The sequence below is a fragment of the Nerophis lumbriciformis genome, linkage group LG03 (assembly GCF_033978685.3).
Source record: "Nerophis lumbriciformis linkage group LG03, RoL_Nlum_v2.1, whole genome shotgun sequence".
Taxonomy (NCBI): Eukaryota; Metazoa; Chordata; class Actinopteri; order Syngnathiformes; family Syngnathidae; genus Nerophis; species Nerophis lumbriciformis.
This window is the reverse complement of record NC_084550.2, coordinates 65451857-65477500: the sequence shown is the minus strand read 5'-3', so window position 1 is coordinate 65477500 and position 25644 is coordinate 65451857. Positions and strand designations below refer to the sequence as shown.

The 25644-nt window shown below is 40.7% G+C and overlaps 1 protein-coding gene across 1 annotated transcript in view; it reads left to right on the top strand.

The window, feature by feature from the left end:
* The first annotated feature begins 314 nt into the window (after window positions 1-314).
* The window catches only part of kdm4ab (lysine (K)-specific demethylase 4A, genome duplicate b), an 80697-nt gene continuing 55367 nt past the window's right edge, over window positions 315-25644 (top strand). The window contains exons 1-6 of the mRNA XM_061941343.2: window positions 315-479; window positions 13639-13799; window positions 13959-14134; window positions 18359-18473; window positions 18596-18789; window positions 18872-18921. Of these exons, the coding sequence (XP_061797327.2) occupies window positions 13659-13799; window positions 13959-14134; window positions 18359-18473; window positions 18596-18789; window positions 18872-18921 (676 nt within the window). The 5' untranslated portion in view covers window positions 315-479; window positions 13639-13658. The remainder of the gene's footprint in view (window positions 480-13638; window positions 13800-13958; window positions 14135-18358; window positions 18474-18595; window positions 18790-18871; window positions 18922-25644) is intronic.

The following is a 25644-nucleotide window of genomic DNA, read 5'->3' as shown; positions in this document are numbered from 1 at the left end:
GATTGTAGCTGAGATAGGCTCCAGCGCCCCCCGCGACCCCAAAGGGAATAAGCGGTAGAAAATGGATGGATGGATATATAATTTCTCAACTGTTTGTAAATGTTGACATTTACAAATAAAGGTTTATAAAATAAAATAAAATATTAAAAAAAAAAAAAAAAAAAAATATATATATATATATATATATATATATATATATATATATATATATATATATATATATATATATATACACACACATATATAGTAAAAGTGCACTTCAAGCTCAATAGCGCATCGTCCAACACGGAAGTAGCCTCGTCCTCTGATTGGCTGAGCGTGCCCCATGCGTGTTGTGGTAAACAAAATCGGATTTGCGTGCGTGCGTAAGGAAGGTAATGGAGGCTGCTGTCCCACTCCTAGGGCTTCCACCTTGTGTCCACCACACATTTACGTCCTATTGATGACCCACCCCGCAGAAGACGAGTGAAGAGTGAGTGGTGAGTAACAGCATGTCGGGTCTTCTCTTCATTAGAGCAGTAAAGTCGACATGCTAATCCCGTTAGCCCGGAAACGACCGTGGTAACGTTGTGGCGTCGTCTATTTCCTGGAGCAGAAGTGGTCGACTCCTAAGTTATTACTGTCCCGAACTTGTCGGGAATATTCCCCAGTGAGGAGTTGAATGCTAATTTGGTAGTGTGGTGGTCGTAATGTGATTGATTAAATATCAAATATGCGTTGCAATGTAACTGGAAGGGCTTCCATTTACGCCGGGAAATAGTCGTATCCCATTACGGAAACAGTGATAGCATTTTTGGATGCGTTCGTTCGAGAATGACGTCTGCGCATGTGCACGACGTGCAGACGTAAGTAAATAACAAGCAGAGCCAATGTTGTCAATTTAAAAACCATATTTGTGTCGATGTTTGACAAGTAGGAAGACGAGCTAACGTTAGCCGTCTGGGCTTCCTCAGTCGGGCCGAATTAAAGAGACGCCGCTCTGACCAATCAGAAACGACCCAAGTGTTGTACTACAACACTTTTTGGGCGATATGGACCAAAAAGTATATCTCGATATATTTTTACTTAAACTCGATATTCGATATATATATCTCCATATCATTTACTGTGAAAGTATACATAATAAGATATTCATTTTTGAGCGATATTCAGTCAAATTGAAGTGAATGTAGGGCTGCCTCTTATTAATATCTCGATATTTTTAGGCCATGTCACGATACACGATATATATCTCCATATTTTGCCTTAGCCTTGAATGGACACTTGATGCATATAATCACAGCAGTATGATGATTCTAGTGTGGTTTTCGTCCTGGTCGTGGAACTGTGGACCAGCTCTATACTCACCGCAGGGTCCTTGAGGGTGCATGGGAGTTTGCCCAACCAGTCTACATGTGTTTTGTGGACTTGGAGAAGGCATTCGACCGTGTCCCTCGGGAAGTCCTGTGGGGAGTGCTCAGAGAGTATGGGGTATCGGACTGTCTGATTTTGGCGGTCCGCTCCCTGTATGATCAGTGTCAGAGCTTGGTCCGCATTGCCGGCAGTAAGTCGGACACGTTTCCAGTGAGGGTTGGACTCCGCCAAGGCTGCCCTTTGTCACCGATTCTGTTCATAACTTTTATGGACAGAATTTCTAGGCGCAGTCAAGGCGTTGAGGGGATCTGGTTTTGTGGCTGCAGGATTAGGTCTCTGCTTTTTGCAGATGATGTGGTCCTGATGGCTTCATCTGGCCAGGATCTTCAGCTCTCGCTGGATCGGTTCGCAGCCGAGTGTGAAGCGACTGGGATGAGAATCAGCACCTCCAAGTCCGAGTCCATGGTTCTCACCCGGAAAAGGGTGGAATGCCATCTCCGGGTTGGGGAGGAGACCCTGCCCCAAGTGGAGGAGTTCAAGTACCTCGGAGTCTTGTTCACGAGTGAGGGAAGAGTGGATCGTGAGATCAACAGGCGGATCGGTGCGGCGTCTTCAGTAATGTGGACGCTGTATCGATCCGTTGTGGTGAAGAAGGAGCTGAGCCGGAAGGCAAAGCTCTCAATTTACCGGTCGATCTACGTTCCCATCCTCACCTATGGTCATGAGCTTTGGGTTATGACTGAAAGGACAAGATCACGGGTACAAGCGGCCGAAATGAGTTTCCTCCGCCGGGTGGCAGGGCTCTCCCTTAGAGATAGGGTGAGAAGCTCTGTCATCCGGGGGGAGCTCAAAGTAAAGCCGCTGCTCCTCCACATCGAGAGGAGCCAGATGAGGTGGTTCAGGCATCTGGTCAGGATGCCACCCGATCGCCTCCCTCGGGAGGTGTTTAGGGCACGTCCGACCGGTAGGAGGCCACGGGGAAGACCCAGGACACGTTGGGAAGACTATGTCTCCCGGCTGGCCTGGGAACGCCTCGGGATCCCCCGGGAGGAGCTGGACGAAGTGGCTGGGGAGAGGGAAGTCTGGGCTTCCCTGCTTAGGCTGCTTCCCCCGCGACCCGACCTCGGATAAGCGGAAGAAGATGGATGGATGGATGGATGATGATTCTATGTGTCTACATTACAACACTCTTGTTCATACTTCAATTAATATATGCTCATTTTAAACTTTCATGCAGAGAGGGAAATCACAACTACCGTATTTTTCGGAGTATAAGTCTCACCGGAGTATAAGTCGCACCTGCCGAAAATGCATAATAAAGAAGGAAAAAAACATGTAGAAGTCGCACTGGAATGAAAAAAACTGCGACTTATAGTTCGAAAAATACGGTAAGTCAATTGACCAAAAGTGTATTTATTAAACAGTTATTAAGCAGAGGCACAAACATTCATGTCATTTCCAAAACAGAAAGTGCAAGATTGTCGGAGACATTTTAAAAACAAGCTATTAGTGCACTTTTGTGCATGATGTCACTAAGATGACATATCAAAACAACACTAAATTAAAGTGCACTTTTTGTACAGAACACCACTACAATAGTTTAAAACAAATAAAGTGCACTTTTGTGCATGATGTCACAGAAGATATTTCAATAACTGTCAAATAAAAATGAGCTGCATAATAGGAATTAATATAGTGTATGTCCTTCGCTATGTGGTAGGTTCCCGCGGACGTTATCTCCTTCTGTTGTTGACTATTTTTTTCATACGGTGTTGATGTGGAAATGGTTGCTTCGGCATTTTGTTGGTGTGGCACCGAACGGAGATGTTGACATGCAGAGTTTCTTATTCTCTAGCGCAGGGGTGTCAAACTCAAATACAGAGTGGGCCAAAATTTAAAACTGAACAAAGCCGCGGGCCAAGGTTGAACAAATTAACCTTTTAATAGGGACCCAAACAAGTTTTGCATTGAATATTGAACAAGCAAGGCTTATATGACTTTATAGTGACATGCAAAATCGAGTTTCAAATAATAATAATAATAATTTAAAAATATCAATGGCATATCAAATACAATTTAAATAAAAATGTAATGCCTCTTTTTTATTTGCAGCCTTCTGAGGTAAATATCAACATTAACTTTTTCCACAGGCTAATAAATTAGAAAATAAAATAACAATGAATAAACCAACCATTCAGGACTTTAAACTGCTCAGTTTGCAACACACTGATCTAATCTGATGTGCCTAAGCCAGATACCTGACATCTTTTCTTGGATGCTAGTTCATTAATGTCGGGGCTCAGGCTTTGAGCTGAGGCAACCTTCATTATCGAACGAAGGTGTTCGTCAGTCATTATATCTCGTAATCCACCCGGACCACAGTCTTGGGGGCGTGCCTTAAAGGTACTGCCTTAATTTAACGTCCTCTACGAGCTGTCGTCACGTCCGTTCTAACAACGTGCCGGCCCAGTCACAAGATATGTGCGGCTTCTGTACGCACACACACGCAAATGCAATGCATACCCCCCCCCCCCCGTATGTTGTGTTACGGTGCGGATGTTCTCCCAAAATGTGTTTGTCATTCTTGTTTGGTGTGGGTTAACAGTGTGGCGTATATTTCTAACAGTGTTAAAGTTGTTTATACGGGCACCCTCAGTGTAACCTGTATCGCTGTTGCTCAAGTATGCCTCGCATTCACTTGTGTGTGTGCGTGCAGCAGCCGCACATATTATGTGACTTGGCCAGCGCTCGTTGGACTGGATGAAAGGGGACATGATGGTTTTCAGGAGGGGCACTGAAAGTTGGTAGTCTCCTGGGAGGGTTGGCAAGTATGAGAATTAGCGGTGAATGCGGTGTTACCGTGGCACCGCCGCTGTATATAATCGGCGGGCCAGCTCTAGTGTTAATTTGATATCGCCTCAATTTGGCCCGCGGGCCAGAGTTTGACTCCCATGCTCTAGCGGGTGACTTTTCTAATTATGCTACACATTAGCAGTGGCGCTACTTTTTGTAGCAACGCTTTTGCCGCAAACTTGACATATTACTGTTGTCTGTTCAACATCTTCCTGCTTGAAGCCAAACCACCGCCAGACGATGGACCCCGTGTTGTTTTTCTTGGGAATGAATTCTTCCTTCATTTGTTACCAGATTCGCACCTTCTTTCTCTCTCGTATTACCACTTGCACTGCACCGTTAGCATCACAGCTTACGTTACAATGGCGCTACCTCTCTGCTCTGCGGTAGCGTGTGACGTTGCACACGCGGCAGTATGTGACGTATGTAAGAAGGTGCGCTTGTTTTATGTCTCTGTGAGAAGGAGAGACAAGAAAGAGTGGGAAACGCCTGTAGTGTAATGCCCGCAGCTAAAAGCAACTGCGTGAGAATGTATACTCGAATATCACGATATAGTCATTTTTTATATCGCACAGAAACAAACCCGCGATATATCGAGTATATCGCCCAGCCCTAAGTGAATGACAACTGTTCTGTAAACAGTCAGTGGAACTTTTATTATTTTATTTCGAGGCGGTATAGCTCGGTTGGTGGAGTGGCCGTGCCAGTAACTTGAGGGTTCCACGTTCGATCCCCGCTTCTGCCAACCTTGTCTCTGCCGTTGTGTCCTTGGGCAAGACACTTTACCCACCCGCTCCCAGTGCCACCCACACTGGTTTAAAAATGTAACTTAGATCTTGGGTTTCACAATGTAAAGCGCTTTGAGAAAAGCGCTATATAAATATAATTCACTTCAATTCACTTCTCTATTAACTAGGGATGTCCCGATCCAGGTTTTTGCACTTCCGATCCGATACCGATGTTGTTTTTGCACTTCCGATCCGATACCGGCCGATACTGGCCTATCCGAGCATGTATTAAAGTTTAAAGTTTTTTTAGCCTACTTAGTTGTCAGAATCATGTTGAAAAGGGTTTTAGTACTCTTGATAACAACTAGCCAGCTGAATTAGGGGAGTTTGAATAATACACAATGGTTGGTAACAAGAAACTGACCAGTTTATTCAAGGATAAACACAAAATAGACAAAATTATACATGACAAACAGAAATGGCATCATTGAACTTGGGCTGGGCGATATGGCCTTTTTTAATATCGCGATATTTTAAGCTAAAAGCAACTGCGTGAGAACGTATACTCCAATATCACCATATAGTCATTTTCTATATCGCACAGAGACAGCTGACATTTTTACCAGTAACTTTTAATTCACATGTCTTAACGGTTAGGACACATACCTGTGGATGTGTTGAAGGTGTGCTGGAAAATGCGGAACGGAAATTTGGGAGCGGCAGAAAAGTGGAATGTATTATTTAAATCAGTGCGTTGGAAAACACGGACCGGAATTTCTTTAAAAAACTGGATCTGGATCTGCATTTTCCCATGCCTTGCCGATACGCATTTTTTGGCAGATATCGGCGGCCGATCCGATCCAAATATCGGATCGGGACATCCCTACTATTAACCCAGTTAGTCAAGATGGGTATTAACAGCACAGAAAAGAAACTGTTTAAGTAGCACAGAATTACATAACATGAAAAAAATAAAAAAATATTCTTTCTACTTAAAATAAATAACATAGCTGTGTAAATAATACAAAAATGTATCAAACTCAGATGGAAAAAATACATTTGCAGGCACTTTGTGATTTCCCTTCCTGGTTCGATGACCCGCCCTATGTTGCCTCTGATTGGCCTGTCCCTAACCAATCGTGACTCGTCATAGTAAACAACCAACCAAGGAGGGAGGGGGTTTAATAGCCCATGAGGGGGCGGGGGAGAACAAGGAACACAACAAATAAGCGGCGTTTGGTCATTTTAAAGGGAAATAAATTATATCGATATTACGATATATTGTTTATTCATATCTTGTTTAAAAATATATCGATATATCAGCCCTATGTTGTAGCATAAAAAATGTGTTTTTGATCATGTTTTTTATTTAGGAAAACCGCGTGTTACGATGTCTGATTATTGAATTGCTCTAATGCAGTGGTTCTTAACCTTGTTGGAGGTACCGAATCCCACCAGTTTCATATGCGCAATCACCGAACCCTTATTTAGTGAAAAAAAATAAACTAAATATATATATATATGTATATACATATATATATATATATATATATCCATCCATCCATCTATCTTCTTCTTCCGCTTATCCAAGGTCGGGTCGCGGGGGCAGCAGCCTAAGCAGGGAATCCCAGACTTCCCTCTCCCCAGCCACTTCATCCAGCTCTTCCCTCCGCTAGCACCACAGCTAATGTTACCCATTCCGCTACCTCTCTGCTCCGCGGGAGCGGATGACGTTGCACACGTGACAGTATGTGACGTGTGTAAGAAGGTGCGCTTGTTTTAAGTCTCTGTAAGAAGGAGAGGCAAGAAAGAGTGAGAAACGCCTGTAGTGTAATGCCCGCAGCTAAAAGCAACTGCGTGAGAACGAATGCTCACGATATAGTCATTTTCTATATCGCACAAACCGAGTATATTCGATATATCGCCCAGCCCTACTTTGCATGGACATCACCTTGTTCAAAGAACAAAACCAACACAGTGCATGAACTCACAACAAATGACACGTCTGCAAATTCAGTGTGACTTCGACCAGTTCAGATATGCTTGGCATCACCGTGGCAAGTGCCACTCTCATGTCATTTTCACAGCAAAGTCTGTTCCTTTTACTTCCTTTTCATGTCCAGCATCCTCGAAAAGGATTGCTCGCAAAGATATGTTGTGACAAATGGTATAAAAAATTCCAGGGCTTTCTTCGCAATAGCTGGATAATTTTCCATTTGTCGACACCAAAACAGTGAGAGCGTTGTTGTTCTGAAGAGTTGCTGTTGAAACCTGGCTCTGCTGAATTTCAATGATTTCGTCGAGGTATTCATCATTGACACAATAGCTGAGAATTTTAACACATTAGAACTTATGAATAATGGATGGGTAGGTTTCATAGTAACACGCTTTGTGTATTATTTTAATGACCTTTTTTTGAAGTTTAATTATTGGGTCTATGTTTGTTTTATAAACATTTCCCCAAACTTCAACACAATATGTTAAATATGGAAAAATAAAATAATAATATAACACATGCAGACATTTCTTACTCAGCATGTGTCTTACTCTATACCAGACCTGGGTATTCTGCGGCCCGCGGGCCACATCCGGCCCTTTGTACGTCCCTGTCCGGCCCCCGTGAGGCCAATCATAAATTACAAAATACATTTAAAAAATTAAAGCTGCAAGCAGCGTTGGTCGGGCCTGCGTATTTGGCAGGTGCTAGTCCTAAGTGTCCAAATACTTTTGTCAAGTTTTAGTCCCAAGTGTCCCAATACTTTTGTCTAGTGTACCTACCTTGTCTGCATTGTGTGGGCACGCTGGTGCTTCCTGCTTTTAAGCAGCCATCTTAAAAAAAACAGCAGCGCAGCAGCATCAGCGCAGCGGTTCTTTGAAGGCTCATAAAATCAAAACCGGAGCAGTTAGAAAAACACGCTTCTGTATTTTTAATCACAAGGGTTCAATCTCTCTCCTGTGTTAGTTTGAAGCCGAAACGACAAACGCGCTCAGAGGAGATAGTTTTTGAAGGAAGGTGACCGGTTTTTACAAAAATGTTGTGTTGAAGGGGGAATAGCAAACTTCCTGTAGATTTTTGCTGGGGGTTGTCAATTTATGAAATGTAGGTCTAAGTGAGACCTACGGAAAGGTTTTAGTTTCATGTCTCTCCGACCTTCCCAGTGGGAGTTACAGGCAGTTTTGTCATTTTTTTCTTCCGAGGAGCAGTTTTTTCTCGGTTGTATTCAAAAATTGCTCTAGAGCTCAATTTTGAGATTTGGGGTTAGGTTTTTTTTTAGATCGCAATGTTTGCCAGTCCTGATGTGTGCGTTCAGTTTGGTGAGTTTTGAAGCATGTTTAGGGGGTCAAAATACAGCTCAAAGAGGCAAACGTTACTGTTTTTAGTACTTTTTTGTCTTGAAGGGGGAATTGCCAACTTCCTGTTGATTTTTGCCCGAGAATATACTATTATGAAATCTAGGTCTAAGTCACACCTACATAAAGGTTTTTGTTTCATGTCTCTCCGACCTTCCTAGTGGGAGTTACAGGCAGTCTAGTTTTTTTTTTTCATAGGGGGCGCTAGAGCGCAATTTTGAGTTTTGAGGTTTGGTTTTTTGATAAAAAGTTTTGCCGTATATTACTGATGTGTGTGTAAAATTTGGTGAGTTTTGAAGTATGTTAAGGGGGTCAAATTACAGCGCAAAGTTGCGGAAGAATAATAATAATAAAACCTTACAAATTCAATAGGTCCTTATGTCCCATTGCATAAGGACTCCCAAAGGGAGTCCTTATGCAATGGGACATGCGGGCCCTAATTATCTATCTCGAGTGTGCAATACAACGGTGCTGCTTTTGTTTTGAAAAGCGTTATTTGTATTACTTCCGTGTGGACGTATGCTTGTGCGCAATTGTAAGTGAATGTGAACAGCGGCAATCACAAATTACAAAATTAATGCAAAAAAACATCTATGTCGTGCGTGCAATACAACTGTGCTGCTTTTATTTTGAAAAGTGTTATTTATGGGTGTGTGTCCGGGTGTAACCTGTGAGTGAAGGTGCACGGCGACAAGTGATGCCCGGCGTGTTTTCAACAAGACATGGACTGCCAAGTATTTCTTTACAGAAATTAAAGGTAAAGCCGTGTGCTTAATTTGTGTTACACAGATTGTTGTGTTTAAAGAATATAGTGTAACGACCTGCTGAAGTTGATGTTGTGTTCTTGAGTTGCGGAAATGAGGAGTGAGGATAGACGTGCGTGTGGAAGGAACGAGATCAGTTGAGCTGTGTTAGTATAGGTTGCTCAATAGAAGTTTAAAAAGAGCGTCAGACTTGGTGTGCCCTTCTTCTGGGCGCTACAATTGGTGTCAGAAGTAAAACTTTGCGCATACTGCCGCTGCTTGTGTGCTCAGCCTGCTACGTCATCGGGAGGTACGTGCCACGATGTTTCCTCGCGACTTTGTCAAGATTGAACGAGAGGGAAGGACATTGAGTGGGGACTTAAGGTGACTGCAGATGTCTGTGTGAATCCCGGACGTGAGCTCGCCGCAAAGAGAGAGAGAGGGAGGAAGGAGAGGGGCAGCGTCTACAGGTGCAGCGCACGCTGCTTGGCATGGGGGAGTTCCGCCCTCAATGCAGACTCCCAGGTTTGATGGCAAGGCGAACTGTGAGGCTTTTTAAACTTTTATTGAGCAACCTGTACTAACACAGCTCAACTTATCTCGTTCTTTCCACACACACGTTTATCCTCACTCCTCATTTCCGAAACAGCAACGCTTCCTCCTTCTTCGCCAATCACCTTACAGGCGTGCTACGTTCACAACAAAGAGGATGCAGGATAAAGTGACAGAAATTGACATTTTTGCATTGTATTATGCATCAGGAAGTGTTGTGTAAGAAAGTGTTAAAAATCAAACCATCAAAAGCCATCTGCTTTTGTGTAAAGATAAGTTAGGTTAAATGAAAATATTATTATTATTTATCTTACGGTATATCAAAAATAATTTGAGCAAAATGTAATTGAAATATTGTCTGTGTGGCCCTCCAGCAGTGCTCAGGTTGCTCATGCGGCCCCCGGTAAAAAATGAATTGCCCACCCCTGCTCTATACAGAATAGCAATGGATTTGTATATTTTTCCCTTTATATAGTCAATATGCGCTTTCCAACATAATTTATGATCAATTATTATTCCCAAGAATTTATTTTCATATACTCTATCAATTTCCACTTGATTTAATTTAAATTTTGCTTCACAATTTGTCCTTGCACCACTAAACACCATAAATTTAGTTTTTTCTTATCATTTAATGATAACTTATTCATATCAAACCATTTTTTTAGCTGAAGCAACTCAACCTATATTATCCTCAACACTTCCTTCAAGTCTTCTCCTGAACATTATACATTGGTATCATCTGCAAACATAATACATTTAAATTTATTAGATACTGAACAAATATCATTTGTAGCTGTATGTAGAAATGGCGCCGCTGAAGTGACAGCTGGTTGCATCAGCTCTGTAGTGTTTAGGCCAGGGGTCGGCAACCTTTACCAGTCAAAGAGCCATTTTGACCAGTTTCACAGATTAAAGATAACAATGGGAGACGCAAATATTTTTTTTTGAAATTTAAAATTAAATAACACTGCATACGTTTTTTTTGTTGCTTTGGGCTATGTATAAACCAGGGGTCTCAGACACGCTGCCCATACCTTATTATGGAATTTGAATGCTGGTGCGGTATGCTGGTTTTATGTGAATGGCGCTTATCAGCGTTATGGGTGACATGATGGTACAGCATATAGCACCCACTACAACCAGCGTGCCTGATCAGCCACACGTTGTATGGGGCTTTCGCTTGCTCAGCAGGTGACAGCAAAGCATACTTGGTCAACAACCACACAGGTTACACTGACGGTGTCGGTATAAAAAAAAAAACTTTAACACTCTTACTAATAATGCGCCACACTGTGAACCCACACTAAACAAGAATAACAAGCACATTTCGGGAGAACATCTGCACCGTAACACAACATAAACACAACAGGACAAATACCCAGAATCCCATGCAGCCCTAACTCTTCCGGGCTACATTATACACCCCCCTACCAAACCCCGCCCACCTCAACCGACGCACAGAGGGGGGGGGGGGGGGGGGGGGTTGATGTGTGAGGGAGCAGGGTTGGGGTGAGGGCGGGGTTTGGTGGTAGCAGGGGTGTATAATGTAGCCCGGAAGAGTCAGGACTGCATGGGATTCTGGGTATTTATTCTGTTGTGTTTATGTTGTGTTAAGGAGCAGATGTTCTCTCGAAATGTGTTTGTTATTCTTGTTTGGTTTTGGTTCAAAGTGTGGCGCATTATTAGTAAGAGTGTTAAAGTTGGCTTATATGGTCACCGTCAGTGTAACCTGTGTGGCTGTTGACCAAGTGTGCGTTGCTGTCACTTGCGTGTGCAAGTAGAAGATTCATATATGAAGAGGCTGGGCTGGCGCGCTGTTAATACAGATTGTAGAGGGTGCTAAATACTGTACCATTATGGTACACCCTTATTAGTTATGTAAGGGTGAAAATCGGAGAATATTAATCCCGAGAGTTTTCTGCGAGAGGCACTGAAATCCGGAAGTCTCCCGGGAAAATCGGGGTGGGGGGGTCGGCAAGCAAGCTGCTGAGCCGCATCAGAGTGATCAAAGAGCCGCATGCGGCTCCGGAGCCGCGGGTTAGCGACCCCTGGTTTAGGCCCTTCGTGTTATTTGGTGTTACCCTCTTGTTTTCATGTCTTTTTACCTCAGTTTTTGTGGGCTTTTTATATCTGCGCCGCAACCACAACATTTTCCATTGTGGAATGAATAAAGTCCACCCTATTCTAACAACAATAATATTAAAGTAAAAGTGCACTTCAAGCTCAACAGCGCCATCGTCCGACGCGGAAGTAGACTCGACCCCTGATTGGCTGAGCGTGCCCCATGCCTGTTGTGGTAAACAATATCGGATTTGCCTGCATGCCTATTTGCTGTCTAAACCGCAAACATGATCAGCTGTCTCACACATGCTGGATATGACTCTCTTGTAGGGAAACATCCGTCGAGAGACTTTGCAAGCTCATCTAAGTGCGTGGCAATTGTTTGCGTCAGTTCCATGGGTACAGAAATGTCTCCGATTCCAGACACATCTTCGATCTTACTTACAGTCATCCAGAAGGGGATGCTCAAGGAGTTTTTGCGTTTGCTCACGCATATGTAAAATTAGAGGGAACATTGTTTGGGTTTATCCATATAATAACGTCGATAGGGAGAAGTTTTTATTTACATGATGAGTCGGGTGTGTCTTGACCTCCGCGGCGGAGGCTCCGCCGAACCCCTGAGGCCGACTCACCGAACCCAGGTTAAAGGGGAACATTATCACAATTTCAGAATGGTTAAAACCATTAAAAATCTGTTCCCAGTGGCTTATTTTATTTTTCGAAGTTTTATTCAAAATTTTACCCATCACGCAATATCCCGAAAAAAAGCTTCAAAGTGCCTGATTTTAACCATCGTTATATACACCCGTCCATTTTCCTGTGACGTCACATAGTGATGCCAATACAAACAAACATGGCGGATAGAACAGCAGGGTATAGCGACTTTAGACTCGGATTTCAGCGGCTTAAGCGAAATTGAAGAAGAAACTGAAGCTATTGAGCCATATTGGTTTGAACCGTATGCAAGCGAAACCGACGAAAGCGACACGGGAGAAAGCGAGGACGAATTTGGCGATCGCCTTCTAACCAACGATTGGTATGTTTGTTTTTAAGTGTTGTTTTTAAGCTAAATTATTGGTAAACACAGTTTATGTATAATAATTTACGTACAACCGCGAGTAATGAATAAAGTTTTCATCAATTAATATATTCTGTAGACATACCCTCATCCGCTCTCTTTTCCTGAAAGCTGATCTGTCCAGTTTTTGAGTTGATGTCAGCAGACCAGGGAAGCTAGGGTCGATATTCTTCTCTTGATCATCTTCGGTGGCATAAGGGACGGTAGAAGCGGTGTGAGCCAAGACATCCAGGGGGTTTACCTCGCTCGTCTGCAGGAACAAACTGCCGCTATTGCTTGCCGTGCTAATGGGGGTCTGGCGGCAGATTTCTTTGACTTTATCGTTGGAAATGCATCTGCTTTGAGTTTCGCATGATATCCACACATTCTTGCCATCTCTGTCGTAGCATAGCTTTCGTCGGTAAAGTGTGCGGAACAAACGACTGACCATTTTCGTCGGCTTTCCCCACACCCTCGTATTTTGAACAAATTTCGTCCAATTTCTTGCCACTTTCGCATCTTTGGGCCACTGGTGCAACTTGAATCCGTCCCTGTTCGTGTTGTTACACCCTCCGACAACACACCGACGAGGCATGATGTCTCCAAGGTACGGAAAACAGTCGAAAAAACAGAAAATAACAGAGCTGATTTGATTCGGTGTTTGTAATGTGTTTGAGAAAATGGCGGATTGCTTCCCGAGAGCGAATAATAGAAAGGCGTTTAATTCGCCAAAATTCACCCATTCGGAAATCGGTTAAAAAATTATATGGTCTTTTTTCTGCAACATCAAGGTATATATTGACGCTTACATAGGTCTGGTGATAATGTTCCCCTTTAAGAACCACTGCTCTAATGTCTATGTTTACATGTGATAACATGGTTTGAATTTTGACACATCCTCCCTTGTCAATAAAAATGTCCCCTTCACAATATGCAGGAGCTGCCATAGATATTGGGATGGCGTCTGACGCAGTTCCCCAGAACCATGGCTCCAAGTGCATCATGACATTTTACCCAACTGTTGAGGAGTTCAAAAACTTCAGCCGCTATGTAGCATACATGGAGTCCCAAGGAGCGCACAAGGCAGGCCTGGCCAAAGTATGTACTTGCATTTGACGCACATTTTCCAACCCTGCACATGACTTTTACACATTGTACAGTGTATTGAAAATCTGGCATATTTTGCAAACACAATAATCAGCTCAGAAAGAGATAACATGATCAGCTTAATAATACTCATTCTCCCTCCCTTTTAAGGTGGTCCCGCCAAAGGAATGGAAGCCCAGGCAATCGTATGATGATATAGACAACCTGATTATTCCTGCACCCATTCAGCAGGTGGTGACAGGCCAGTCGGGCCTTTTTACCCAATACAACATTCAGAAGAAGTCGATGTTTGTCAAAGAGTTCCGCAAGATTGCAAACAGTGACAAGTAAGTTTAAAAAATGTGTTTACGTTGTTCAATTAAGGCCACTAATTGAACAAGTATGTGATCGCCAAATTATTCATGCCTCTTAAAGCCGATATCCAACGCTGTTTTCCTTTGGCTGACACGACCATATTTTCCTGACTTGCACCGGTATATAAGCCGCACTCACAAAATTTTACAAGAAAAAAATATTTTCCATATATAAACCACAGATATATACATACTTGCCAACCCTCCCGGATTTTCCGGGAGACTCCCGAAATTCAGCGCCTCTCCCGAAAACCTCCCGGGACAAATTTTCTCCCGAAATTCAGGCAGAGCTGGAGGCCACGCCCCCTCCAGCTCCATGCGACCTGAGTGACGTGTCGACAACCTGTTTTCACGTTCGCTTTCCCACAATACAAACAGCGTGCCTGCCCAATCACGTTATAACTGTAGAATGATCGAGGGCGAGTTCTTGGTTTCTTAAGTGGGTTTATTGTTAGGCAGTTTCATTAACGTCCTCCCAGCGCGGCAACAACACACAACAACAGCAGTCACGTTTTCGTCTACCGTAAAGAAGTTTGTCTGCCGTAAACAGCAATGTTGTGGCACTCTTAAACAGGACAATACTGCCATCTACTGTACATGCATATGTGACAATAACATCTAGGGCTTTTAGAGAGTGCAGTGCACAACTGCGCACACAACAAGGAGACGAAGCAGAATGCATCATCAGAGAGGGTGTTCAGCATGGTTAGAAAAATAGTGACAGAGAATAGAACAAGGATGGACAATTCAAACCTTAACAATGAGTAGATGAGTGTTATGTGTGTGTATATGTGTAAATAAATGAACACTGAAATTCAAGTATTTCTCTTATTTATATATATATATATATATATATATATATATATATATATATATATATGTATGTATGTGTGGGAAAAAAATCACAAGACTATTTCATCTCTACAGGCCTGTTTCAGAGATGAAATAGTCTTGTGATTTTTTTCCCACACATACATATATTGCGCTCTACTACGGTATCGAGCACTATTTTTTGGATAACCTTATTAAGACATATATATATATATATATATATATATATATATATATATACCGGTGTATATATATATAGCTAGAATTCACTGAAAGTCAAGTATTTCTTATATATACTTGGTGAATACTAGCTGTAAATATACTCCTCCCCTCTCAACCATGCCCCCAACCATGCCCCCCCCCCACCTCCCGAAATCGGAGGTCTCAAGGTTGGCAAGCATGGATATATACATTGTGAAATTAGTTATTTACACAGAAAGATTTCGTACATTTTTATTTCCATACCATAATTGTTGACAAACAGTGGGTGTAAAACGGCTGATCAAACAAAACACAAGTCATCGTTATGGACCCACTAGCTGCGGAAGCTAGCTCTCCAATCAGCTAAACAGACTCAAAATACTCCACGGTGACGTTTTGGTGAATTTCCTGAGGAATTTGTGAAACTGGATCAATACAAGCAGAATGTCATTGTAAGTTAATAATACGAACACAGACACTCGTAAACGTGTTTACATATTAGGTCACGCTAACGACGCTAGCTTGAGTGCACTATGATAGCACGTACAGATAAACATGAAAATACTCCTACAAACATCACACTTGGGACGCTATAGTAAGTATGAATAGTTTTAGTTATATTGTAAAACTTAAAACGTTGCCTGGAGTGATGAATGAACAAACCATAGGAGTAGAAAGGCTATGGATGACTAGAAGACGAAACAACACTTGTACTTCGGGTTCAAAGCACTAGACAGAAGGAAATACTGTAGATGTTCACCCCGCAGCTTCTACAGTGTGCGGAATAGCACAAAAAATGTACACACCTTTTCACTGTCTCTGCTTGTGTTTTATGAAAATGATTTGTTGAATACAAAACATTAAGGCCATTGGCGAATAAAAATCAATAAATTAGCCGCACAGTTTGATAAGCCGCAGGGTTCAAAGCCTTAGAAAAAAGTAGCCGTTTATAATGCGGAATTTACGGTATATATTTAAGCAGCTAATTGTGTCTCCATAGTGGAGTCACTCCCCTAAAATAATAGCCTCCCTTACAAACAACTAGACAAATAAACTGCATTTATTTGTAAGGCTAACCATCTTACACACAAAGAGCAGGCATGCTAAAAGCTAAGGTCACCGAAAATCACCAAGAAATAAGTGCTTAGTAAAATTTAGGAAGTGTGGCTGGAAGTGCGTTAAAGCAGAAAGTAAGCAGATATTAACAGGAAATTAACAAGTAATAAGAGGATAATATGACAACAACTGTTGGTGTGTCAGCATTGTCACAGTCAGTACACGACACGTAAGAGGAGGGTGATTGATCTATAAAGTGGTGGTGTCGATACCAGGGGTGTAATATTAGGAAATGATCGCTACTAAAGTCATTAGGTCGATTTGTAATTTCTCAAAATCAATTGTTTATTAATGTTTACACACTAAGTGGATATAATTCACTGGACATAGGAGGTCTTTGAAGGCAATAACCAAAGTATTTAAATAAGTGGTAGATAATAGTTTTTGTTTAGTTATTGTGTTACCATCCATCCATCCATTTTCTACCGCTTGTCCCATTCGGGGTCGCGGGGGGTGCTGGAGCCTATCTCAGCTGCATTTGGGCGTAAGGCGGGGTACACCCTGGACAAGTCGCCACCTCATCGCAGGGCCAACACCATTGACTTTAAATAAATACAAATAATTACAGTTGATACATGTGATCGGTATTGGTATCGGCCACTCTAACTCATTGATGATTGGAATCGGCAGCATAAAACCCTGATCGGAACATCCTTACTCCAAATCCTGTAACTCTACTCTAAATATATTTAAAATGTACTTATTAAGTAAACAATTACAGCCATACAGTAAACATAATTAAATAGAATATCATTTCTGTTATAAAGGCAGTATTTTTGTTTAGGCTTACCGTATTTTCCGGACCATATGGCGTATTGCCGATGAATGGTTTATTTTCGATCTTTTTTCATATATAAGGCGCATTAAAGGAGTCATATTATTATTGTTTTTTTTCTAAATGTAAAATACTTCTTTGTGGTCTACATAACATGTAATGGTGGTTCTTTGGTCAAAATGTTGCATAGATGATGTTTTACACATCATCTTCAAGCCGCTTTCTGACAATCGCTTACGGATGCACCGTTTTGTGGGCGGTCTTATTTACGTGGCTCACCTTCGACAGCGTCTTCTCCCCGTCATCTTTGGTGTAGCGTGCAAGGACGGGAGTGGAAGAAGTGTCAAAAGATGGAGCTAACTGTTTTAATGACATTCAGACTTTACTTCAATCAATAACGGAGCAGCATCTCCTCATCCGGAAACGACAACAAAGCCGGAAATGTGTCCCGTGAAAAAACGTCCGACCGGAACTCTCTAGTAACTAAAGTTCCTTAGGTGAATAATGTAAACTCACTACACCGGTATGTTTTAGCGCTTTCATGGCGAGTTTACTGACAGATATAAGTAAGAACTTTACACTACCGGTACTTAATATTAGAAATGGCAACAGCGGAGAATGAATGTTCCATAACAAGAAGATAGAGAAAAAGAAGAAGCTTATCGACTACGGTGTCAGTACGGACTACAAAGGCGGACTCGCGCAATTTTTCAGGATTTATGCAGATCCCAAATACAGATCAGCAGGTACCAGAATGTAAGAAAAGTTGCTTTTGCATGATATTGCGAAACAAAACGCCAGATAATGTCTTACCTTATACACACACCATAATAATGCTCTTATGTTGAAGCACAGTACAATCCATCAAGCGGTACGGCTTCATAGCTTACCAAATACGTACTAAAACATTTTTGATAGATTTTTGAGCGCTGTTTGTAATGTTCTAAATTTTCAATGGAACATATACAATTTTGGTGTTGTTTACTTGAGTCATATTGCAGTCTACACATATCTTTTAAGTTTTACTGCCGTCTACTGGTCACACTTATCATTTCACCATGTACCAAATAAAATAGCTTCGAGGTCGGTAAGCACAACCAAAATTATTTCGTACATTAGGCTCACCGGGTTATAAGGGTTATATGTAAGAAGAAAATAAATCAGTTTTGTTGCACAACTTTTCTGGTGCATATGTTGTACATTATTATCATAATAACTCGTTTGTAGGATGCCTGATGTGACTGTATATGACCATGTGGTACTCTTTTCTGCAGGTTCTGTAGCCCTCACTATGATGATTTTGATGAACTGGAAAGAAAATACTGGAAGAATGTGACATTTAATCCTCCTATATATGGGGCCGATGTCAGTGGGAGTTTATACAATCCAGTGAGTTGATATCATATTGTTAGAGTCTGTGTGTAGTTTGAGCCTGGATCACCTGCGTACGTCAAGATACGAACATGATGCACTCTGTTTGAAGTTCCCTGTGCTTCCCTTTCTTGTTGCAGGAGGTCAAAGAGTGGAATATTTGTTGTCTTAACACCATTTTGGACACGGTGGAATCTGAAAGTGGCATCACCATTGAGGGCGTCAATACACCGTACTTGTATTTTGGAATGTGGAAGACCACCTTTGCATGGCACACGGAGGACATGGACCTCTACAGTATCAATTACTTACATTTTGGAGAACCCAAATCTTGGTAAATGAAAAAAATAAAACATTCATAAATAGCTTATTTATGTCAGTTCACTATGGATAACACCACTTTTCAACATCTGCAGGTACTGTGTGCCTCCAGAGCATGGGAGAAGATTTGAGCGTCTGGCTCAAGGTATGGCCACAGTGGAATGTCTATTGAAGTTTGTATACACTACTTGCAAAAAGTCAGGGATATTTGGCTTTTGGTTGAAATTTTGGGATTAACTTAAAAAGCACCATAACCTTTTATGTGATATATGTGAAATTTACGTGGCATTGGGGAAATCTGCATATTTAAACATTGGTAAAATATCACCTTTTTTAATGAAATATAAGTAAAAATAAGATGTAAAGAAAATGTCGGTATTTAGAGTTGAGATAAGCCATGAGCAGGCGAGGTTGCAAGCTGAACGTAATAGGGCGAACATGGCAAATACAAACCCCTAGACCAGTGAAGTTGGCACGTTGTGTAATTCGTAAATAAAAACAGAACACAATGATTTGCAAATCCTTTTTCATCTTATATTTAATTGAATAAACTGCAAAGTTTAATGTTCGAACTGAGAAACCGAATTTTTTTTTGCAAATCATTAACTTAGAATTTAATGGCAGCAATACGTTGCAAAAAAGTTGTCACAGGGGCATTTTTACCACTGTGTTACATGGCCTTTCCTTTTAACAACACTCAGTAAACATTGGAGAACTGAGGAGACACATTTTTGAAGCTTTTCACGTGGAATTATTTTCCATTCTTGCTTGATGTACAGCTTAAGTTGTTCAATGGTATTTTATTATTTTAGGCTTCATATTGCACCACACACTTTCAATGGGAGACAGGTCTGGACTACAGGCAGGCCAGTCTAGTACCCTCACTCTTTTACTATGAAGCCACGTTGTTGTAACACGTGGCTTGGCATTGCCTTGCTGAAATAAGCAGGGGCGTCCATGATAACATTGCTTGGATGGCAACATATGTTGCTCCAAAAAATACCAAAGTTTTCCAGTTCGAACATTAAGTATCTTGTCTTTGCAGTCTATTCAATTGAATATAAATAAATAAATGATAAATGGGTTGTACTTGTATAGCGCTTTTCTACCTTCAAGGTACTCAAAGCGCTACTTCCACATTTACCCATTCACACACACATTCACACACTGATGGCGGGAGCTGCCATGCAAGGCGCTAACCAGCAGCCATCAGGAGCAAGGGTGAAGTGTCTTGCTCAGGACACAACGGACATGACGAGGTTGGTACTAGGTGGGGATTGAACCAGGGACCCTCGGGTTGCGCACGGCCACTCTCCCACTGCGCCACGCCGTCCCTAATATAGGTTGGAAAGGATTTGCAAATCATTGTTTTCTGTTTTTATTTGCGATTTACACGTCTGTCCCTTCCATTGTGACCATTGCACCCTTTGTGGCTTAAAGTTGTGTTGCGACATTGTAATATTGTGTTGTATTATTTGTATTCGTTGTGACCTTTACTCTGCCACTTTATCCGCCATTTTTGTTTTGATGGCTGATGGCGATGACGTCACAGACGGGCACACTGACTTGAGTAACGTTCAACGTCCTTCTCATTAAACAAGCTATGTTAGTAAGCGAGGTTGCTAGCTCGTCGTAAACAAAGGACGAACGTGGCAAAAGTTAACTGGATGTGTGATGTTACAGAAATTGATGCGGGAGTTAAACATTGGTTTCGACGGTGAGAAACTGGATAAAACACAACTAAGTTTTGTTTTCTACCAAATTGATAAACCTGGCTTTGTGAAATGTAAGATTTGCAGCAAGAAAAAATGAATTATGGGAAACTCAAAGATCATGTTGCTGGATCGAAACACAAGGAGCTGAATCATATTTAAAAGACAAACTGCATTACCAGGTAAAGTGACAATAATTACTTAAAATCTTCTGAGCTTGTTTATTTGTTATTTTTTATTTGATATATACTGAAACTTGTGCTGCAAAATTAAGATAGACAGTTACATTATTTGTCTTTGGGTGTATCTTCTGTATGATATTTATGTTACCAGCTGTAATGAAATATTTTAAATACAAAAAAGATACATGTTAATAATCACTGTGAAAATTAGGACTTAATTGTTAGGATGTAATTAAAATGCATGTTTTAAAAATAGTTTACCCGCCTTTCAGTGATGCATGTCTATTAGCTTAGTTGATTATTGATTAATGTCCCTAACTTTATATATTCATTGATATATATTCATTAATTGTATATAGCTATATTGGTGATGTTATTTGTGTAAATATGTATGTGTGTGTGTGTGTGTATGTGTATATATATATATATATATATATATATATATATATATACATATACTGTGTGTGTGTGTGTGTGTGTGTGTGTGTGTGTGTGTGTGTGTGTGTGTGTGTGTGTGTGTGTGTGTGTGTGTGTGTGTGTGTGTGTGTGTGTGTGTGTGTGTGTGTGTGTGTGTGTGTGTGTGTGTGTGTGTGTGTGTGTGTATATATATATATATATATATATATATATATATATATATATATATATATATATTAAGGCTGCAGCTAACGATTATTTTTCTATCGATTAATCTATAGATTATTTTTTCGGTTAATCTATAGATTATTTTTTTCGATTAATCTATAGATTATTTTTCCTTTTACCGATTATTTTTTTTATTTAAAATGAAGATGAAAAAATAAATGTTGGCCAGTTTTTTCAAAAGGCATGACTTTTATTTACAAAAAAAAAAAGTATGGCCACTCAGTCAACATTGACAACAACATGACAAAATATTCTGTAACAATGTAAACATTTAAAACTTTTAACATTTAACAAAATTAAAAGTAGCTTATTTGCTTTTTAATGTGCAAATATAAAAGTAAACATCCAGTGCAAATCTTAATATTCTGCAATAGTATAAGCATTTCTAAAGTAAAAGTATTGCTTATTTTGCTTTAAAATGTGCAAAAATAAAGATAAACATCCAATACAAAAAAGTGCAAAACAAAATATTCTGTAACAGTGTAAACATTTCAACAAAAGTAAAAGTATTGCTTATTTTGCTTAATAACACAACAATGATAGTATGATTAAAGTGAAAGTTAATTGTTTGTTTGTACATAGTATATGTAACTGTTAATGTTGTAAAAGGTATTTGCACAACTAATTAACGTTAGCGTTAAAGAGGAGCGCGTCTTTGTAAACACTGAACAGGCACGCCAGAGCGAAACAGTGTTTTAGTTTATGAATTTACAACGCAGATACAAATGACACATTCATGATTTTGTGTAATGATGACAACGTATACTCACGCGGACGATTGACTAGTTGATGGTGATGGCAAGAACGCTGTCGGGTGTTTTCTTATCAAATGTTCGTTCATAGCCGTTGTGCTGCTATGATAGGCCATTTCCGCTCGACACAGTGTGCATACAACAACTGTCAAGTGTTTTGCTTTTTTCGCTGTGCTTATCCCACACTTGAAGGGATGTACCAATGCTGAATGTGGCTTCTGGATTTCACTCAAAAGACCAGACCGTAGTTACTTTTTCCTTTTATTTTCCTTTAGTTTGCAACAGTTTTTCCAACGAAGAAACAGCTTCTTTTTTCTTCTTTAGTCTTTTTAGCAGTCTTTAGCAGCGTTAGTAGACTTTAGTTTCTTTAGCTGTCATTAGCTGTCTTTAGTAGCCTTTAGTAGCCTTTAGCTTCTTTAGTAGGTGAAAAACCTTTAAGGACAAAACACCACAAGATTAACATGCTGTAAAAAATCAATCAATTATCAATCCCATAATTTACAACTATTAATTAGGCTATCAAACTCTTAACCATTAAACAAGTGCAAGAAAATGGGCACATCTTTTCCCTTTAAGTTAAAACAGATTTTAAATAAATTGTCTCAACATAAATGCACCAAGATACATATAAAATACATTTAAACCCAGAAACACAATAGATAAATGCAACAGAAAAGCCAATATGCAAATACATAAATACCTAACCAATTAACCACCTATTTAGATACATATTTAAAATCCATATTCAATATAAATATATTATTAATTTAGCAGTGAAACACTCAATCTTAAACGCTGTCTACTGGTAGAAAAATGCCCCTTTTTCTATGCCCTCACCAGCAGCCAATGATCCAACACAGTTAAATCCAACACTTTAAGTTGAGCGACTTCACCCTCCTGATGAAGCAAACTGCTCCAACATTTATCAAACTAAGCAAAGAATATCAACACTAAACAACAGTTACATAACACACTGTGTGTATTTAGCCTCCAGACTAAGCACGCTACATGCACACAACCCCCCCCCCCCCAATCTCACCAGCGCAACAGGTGCGCCACACCCACAAAGAGAAATATTAAATCTTACATACTTTTGGCACAACTCTTGGTTATCTGTGATGAACTAAACCTTTTTCCACTCTGCGCTGGCGTCTTTTGTACTCCTTGATTTGACACAGCGGTCTAATTACCGGGCTCGCGCACCAGCAGATGAGACAGGAGCGCGCCGCGTTATACCTGCGCGTGAACGTAAACTGATCGGCTCTGATTTTATAAGCCGACTGGCCGAAATAATGCCGAATTATATACATTTCCTGGGGTTGCCTAGGTGAATAGGGATGCGGATGTGCTCTAAGATAAAATATAATTTTATTAAGTGGGGTTTAGCTGGTTGCTAAGCAGCCACGGTTGCGAGCCTGCGCGTCAGCTGACGAGACAGCTGTTCGCCGCTACAACATTATTAGGCCGTTTATTGAAATACTCCCACACTTTTCACGACTTTTGGCATGCTTTTTTTCCCTCGCTCGCACCGCTCGCATCATCTGCTTTGCGCTCCGCCATGACGGCAGTGTGACGTAAATATGCGACGCGTCGAAGCATAAAAACGGCGTCGACGTATTTACGTAACCGATGACGTCGACTACGTCGACGCGTCGTTTCAGCCTTAATATACATATATATATATATATATATATTTGGGCCGATAAATGCTTTAAAATGTAATATCGGAAATTTTCGGTATCGGTTTCAAAAAGTAATTTATGACTTTTTAAAACGCCGCTGTGTATACGGACGGGGGGAGAAGTACAGAGCGACAATAAACCTTAAAGGCACTGCCTTTGCATGCCGGCCCAATCACATAATATCTACGGCTTTTCACACACACAAGTGAATGCAATCATACTTGGTCAACAGCCATAGAGTTCACACTGAGGGTGGCCGTATTAAAAACTTTAACACTGTTACAAATATGCGGCACACCGTGAACCCACACCAAACAAGAATGACAAACACATTTCGGGAGAACATACGCACCGTAACACAACATAAACACAACAGAACAAATACCCAGAACCCCTTGCAGCACTAACTCTTCCTGGAAGCTACAATATACACCCCCGCTAACCCTCCACCCCCACCTCAACCCCGCCCACCTCAACCTCCTCTCATGATCTTTCAGGGAGAGCATGTCCCAAATTCCAAGCTGCTGTTTTGAGGCATGTTAAAAAAAATAATGCACTTTGTGACTTTAATAATAAATATAGTAGTGCCATATTGGCATTTTTTCCATAACTTGAGTTGATTTATTTTGGAAAACCTTGTTGCATTGTTTAATGCATCCAGTGGGGATGCATTAAACTATCGAGACGCTTATCTCCATTCGGTGCCACACGTCCACACCATCAAAATGCCGAGACAAAAATTTCCACATCAACACCGTATGAAAAAATTAGTGATTTTTTTAGTTGTGATTTCCTTCTCTGCATGAAAGTTTAAAAGTAGCATATATTAATGCAGTATGAAGAAGAATGTTTTAATGTAGACATGCAAGCCTTGAAAGAAAATTTTGAAAATCAAGACTACATTTCCTGCAAATGGGTGCATTTCTACCCTATATTTTAACTTTAGATTTATTCTCATATCAAACTCTGACACTTACATCCGGCGCCCCCCTCCACACCCTGGATTATAAATAATGTAAATAATTCAATGTGGTTATCTTGTGTGATGACTGTATTATGATGATGGTATATATCTGGTAGTATATATCTGTATCATGAATCAATTTAAGTGGACCCCAACTTATTCGGGTGTTACAATTTAGTGGTCAATTGTACGGAATATGTACTTCACTGTGCAACCTACTAATAAAAGTCTCAATCAATCAATCAAAACACATAGAATCATCATACTGCTGTGATTATATGCATTAAGTGTTCATTCAAGGCTAAGGCAAAATATCGAGATATATATTGTGTATCGCAATATGGCCTTAAAATATCGCAATATTTAAAAAAAGGCCATATCGCCCAGCCCTAGTTCAATGATGCCATTTCTGTTTGTCATGTGTAATTTTGTCTATTTTGTGTTTATCCTTGAATAAACAGGTCAGTTTCTTGTTACCAACCATTGTGTATTATTCAAACTCCCCTAATTCAGATGGCTAGTTGTTATCAAGAGTACTAAAACCCTTTTCAACATGATTCTGACAACTAAGTACCGTAATTTCCGGACTATAAGGCGCATCTGACTATAAGCCGCACCAGCTAAATTTAGGGGAAAATACAGATTGCTCCATATATAAGCCGCACCCGACTATAAGCCGCAGGCGTTTTGATGTGTAATTACCGTAGTATATAGGGGTTCCTGCTACCACGGAGGGGATTGTCGGGACATCTTTGACATGGCGAACAGCATTCGTGCAGAGTACAAATAATACAACGGTGCAAAGTAATACAAAGTGCTCGCCTGTAACACGACAGTAAAAGTGCAGTACCGCGGCCGTTTACGTTATCAAAATAACCAGCCTACTACCGGTATATGAAAAGTCAGTCTTTAATCATTGTGTCATCGTCTT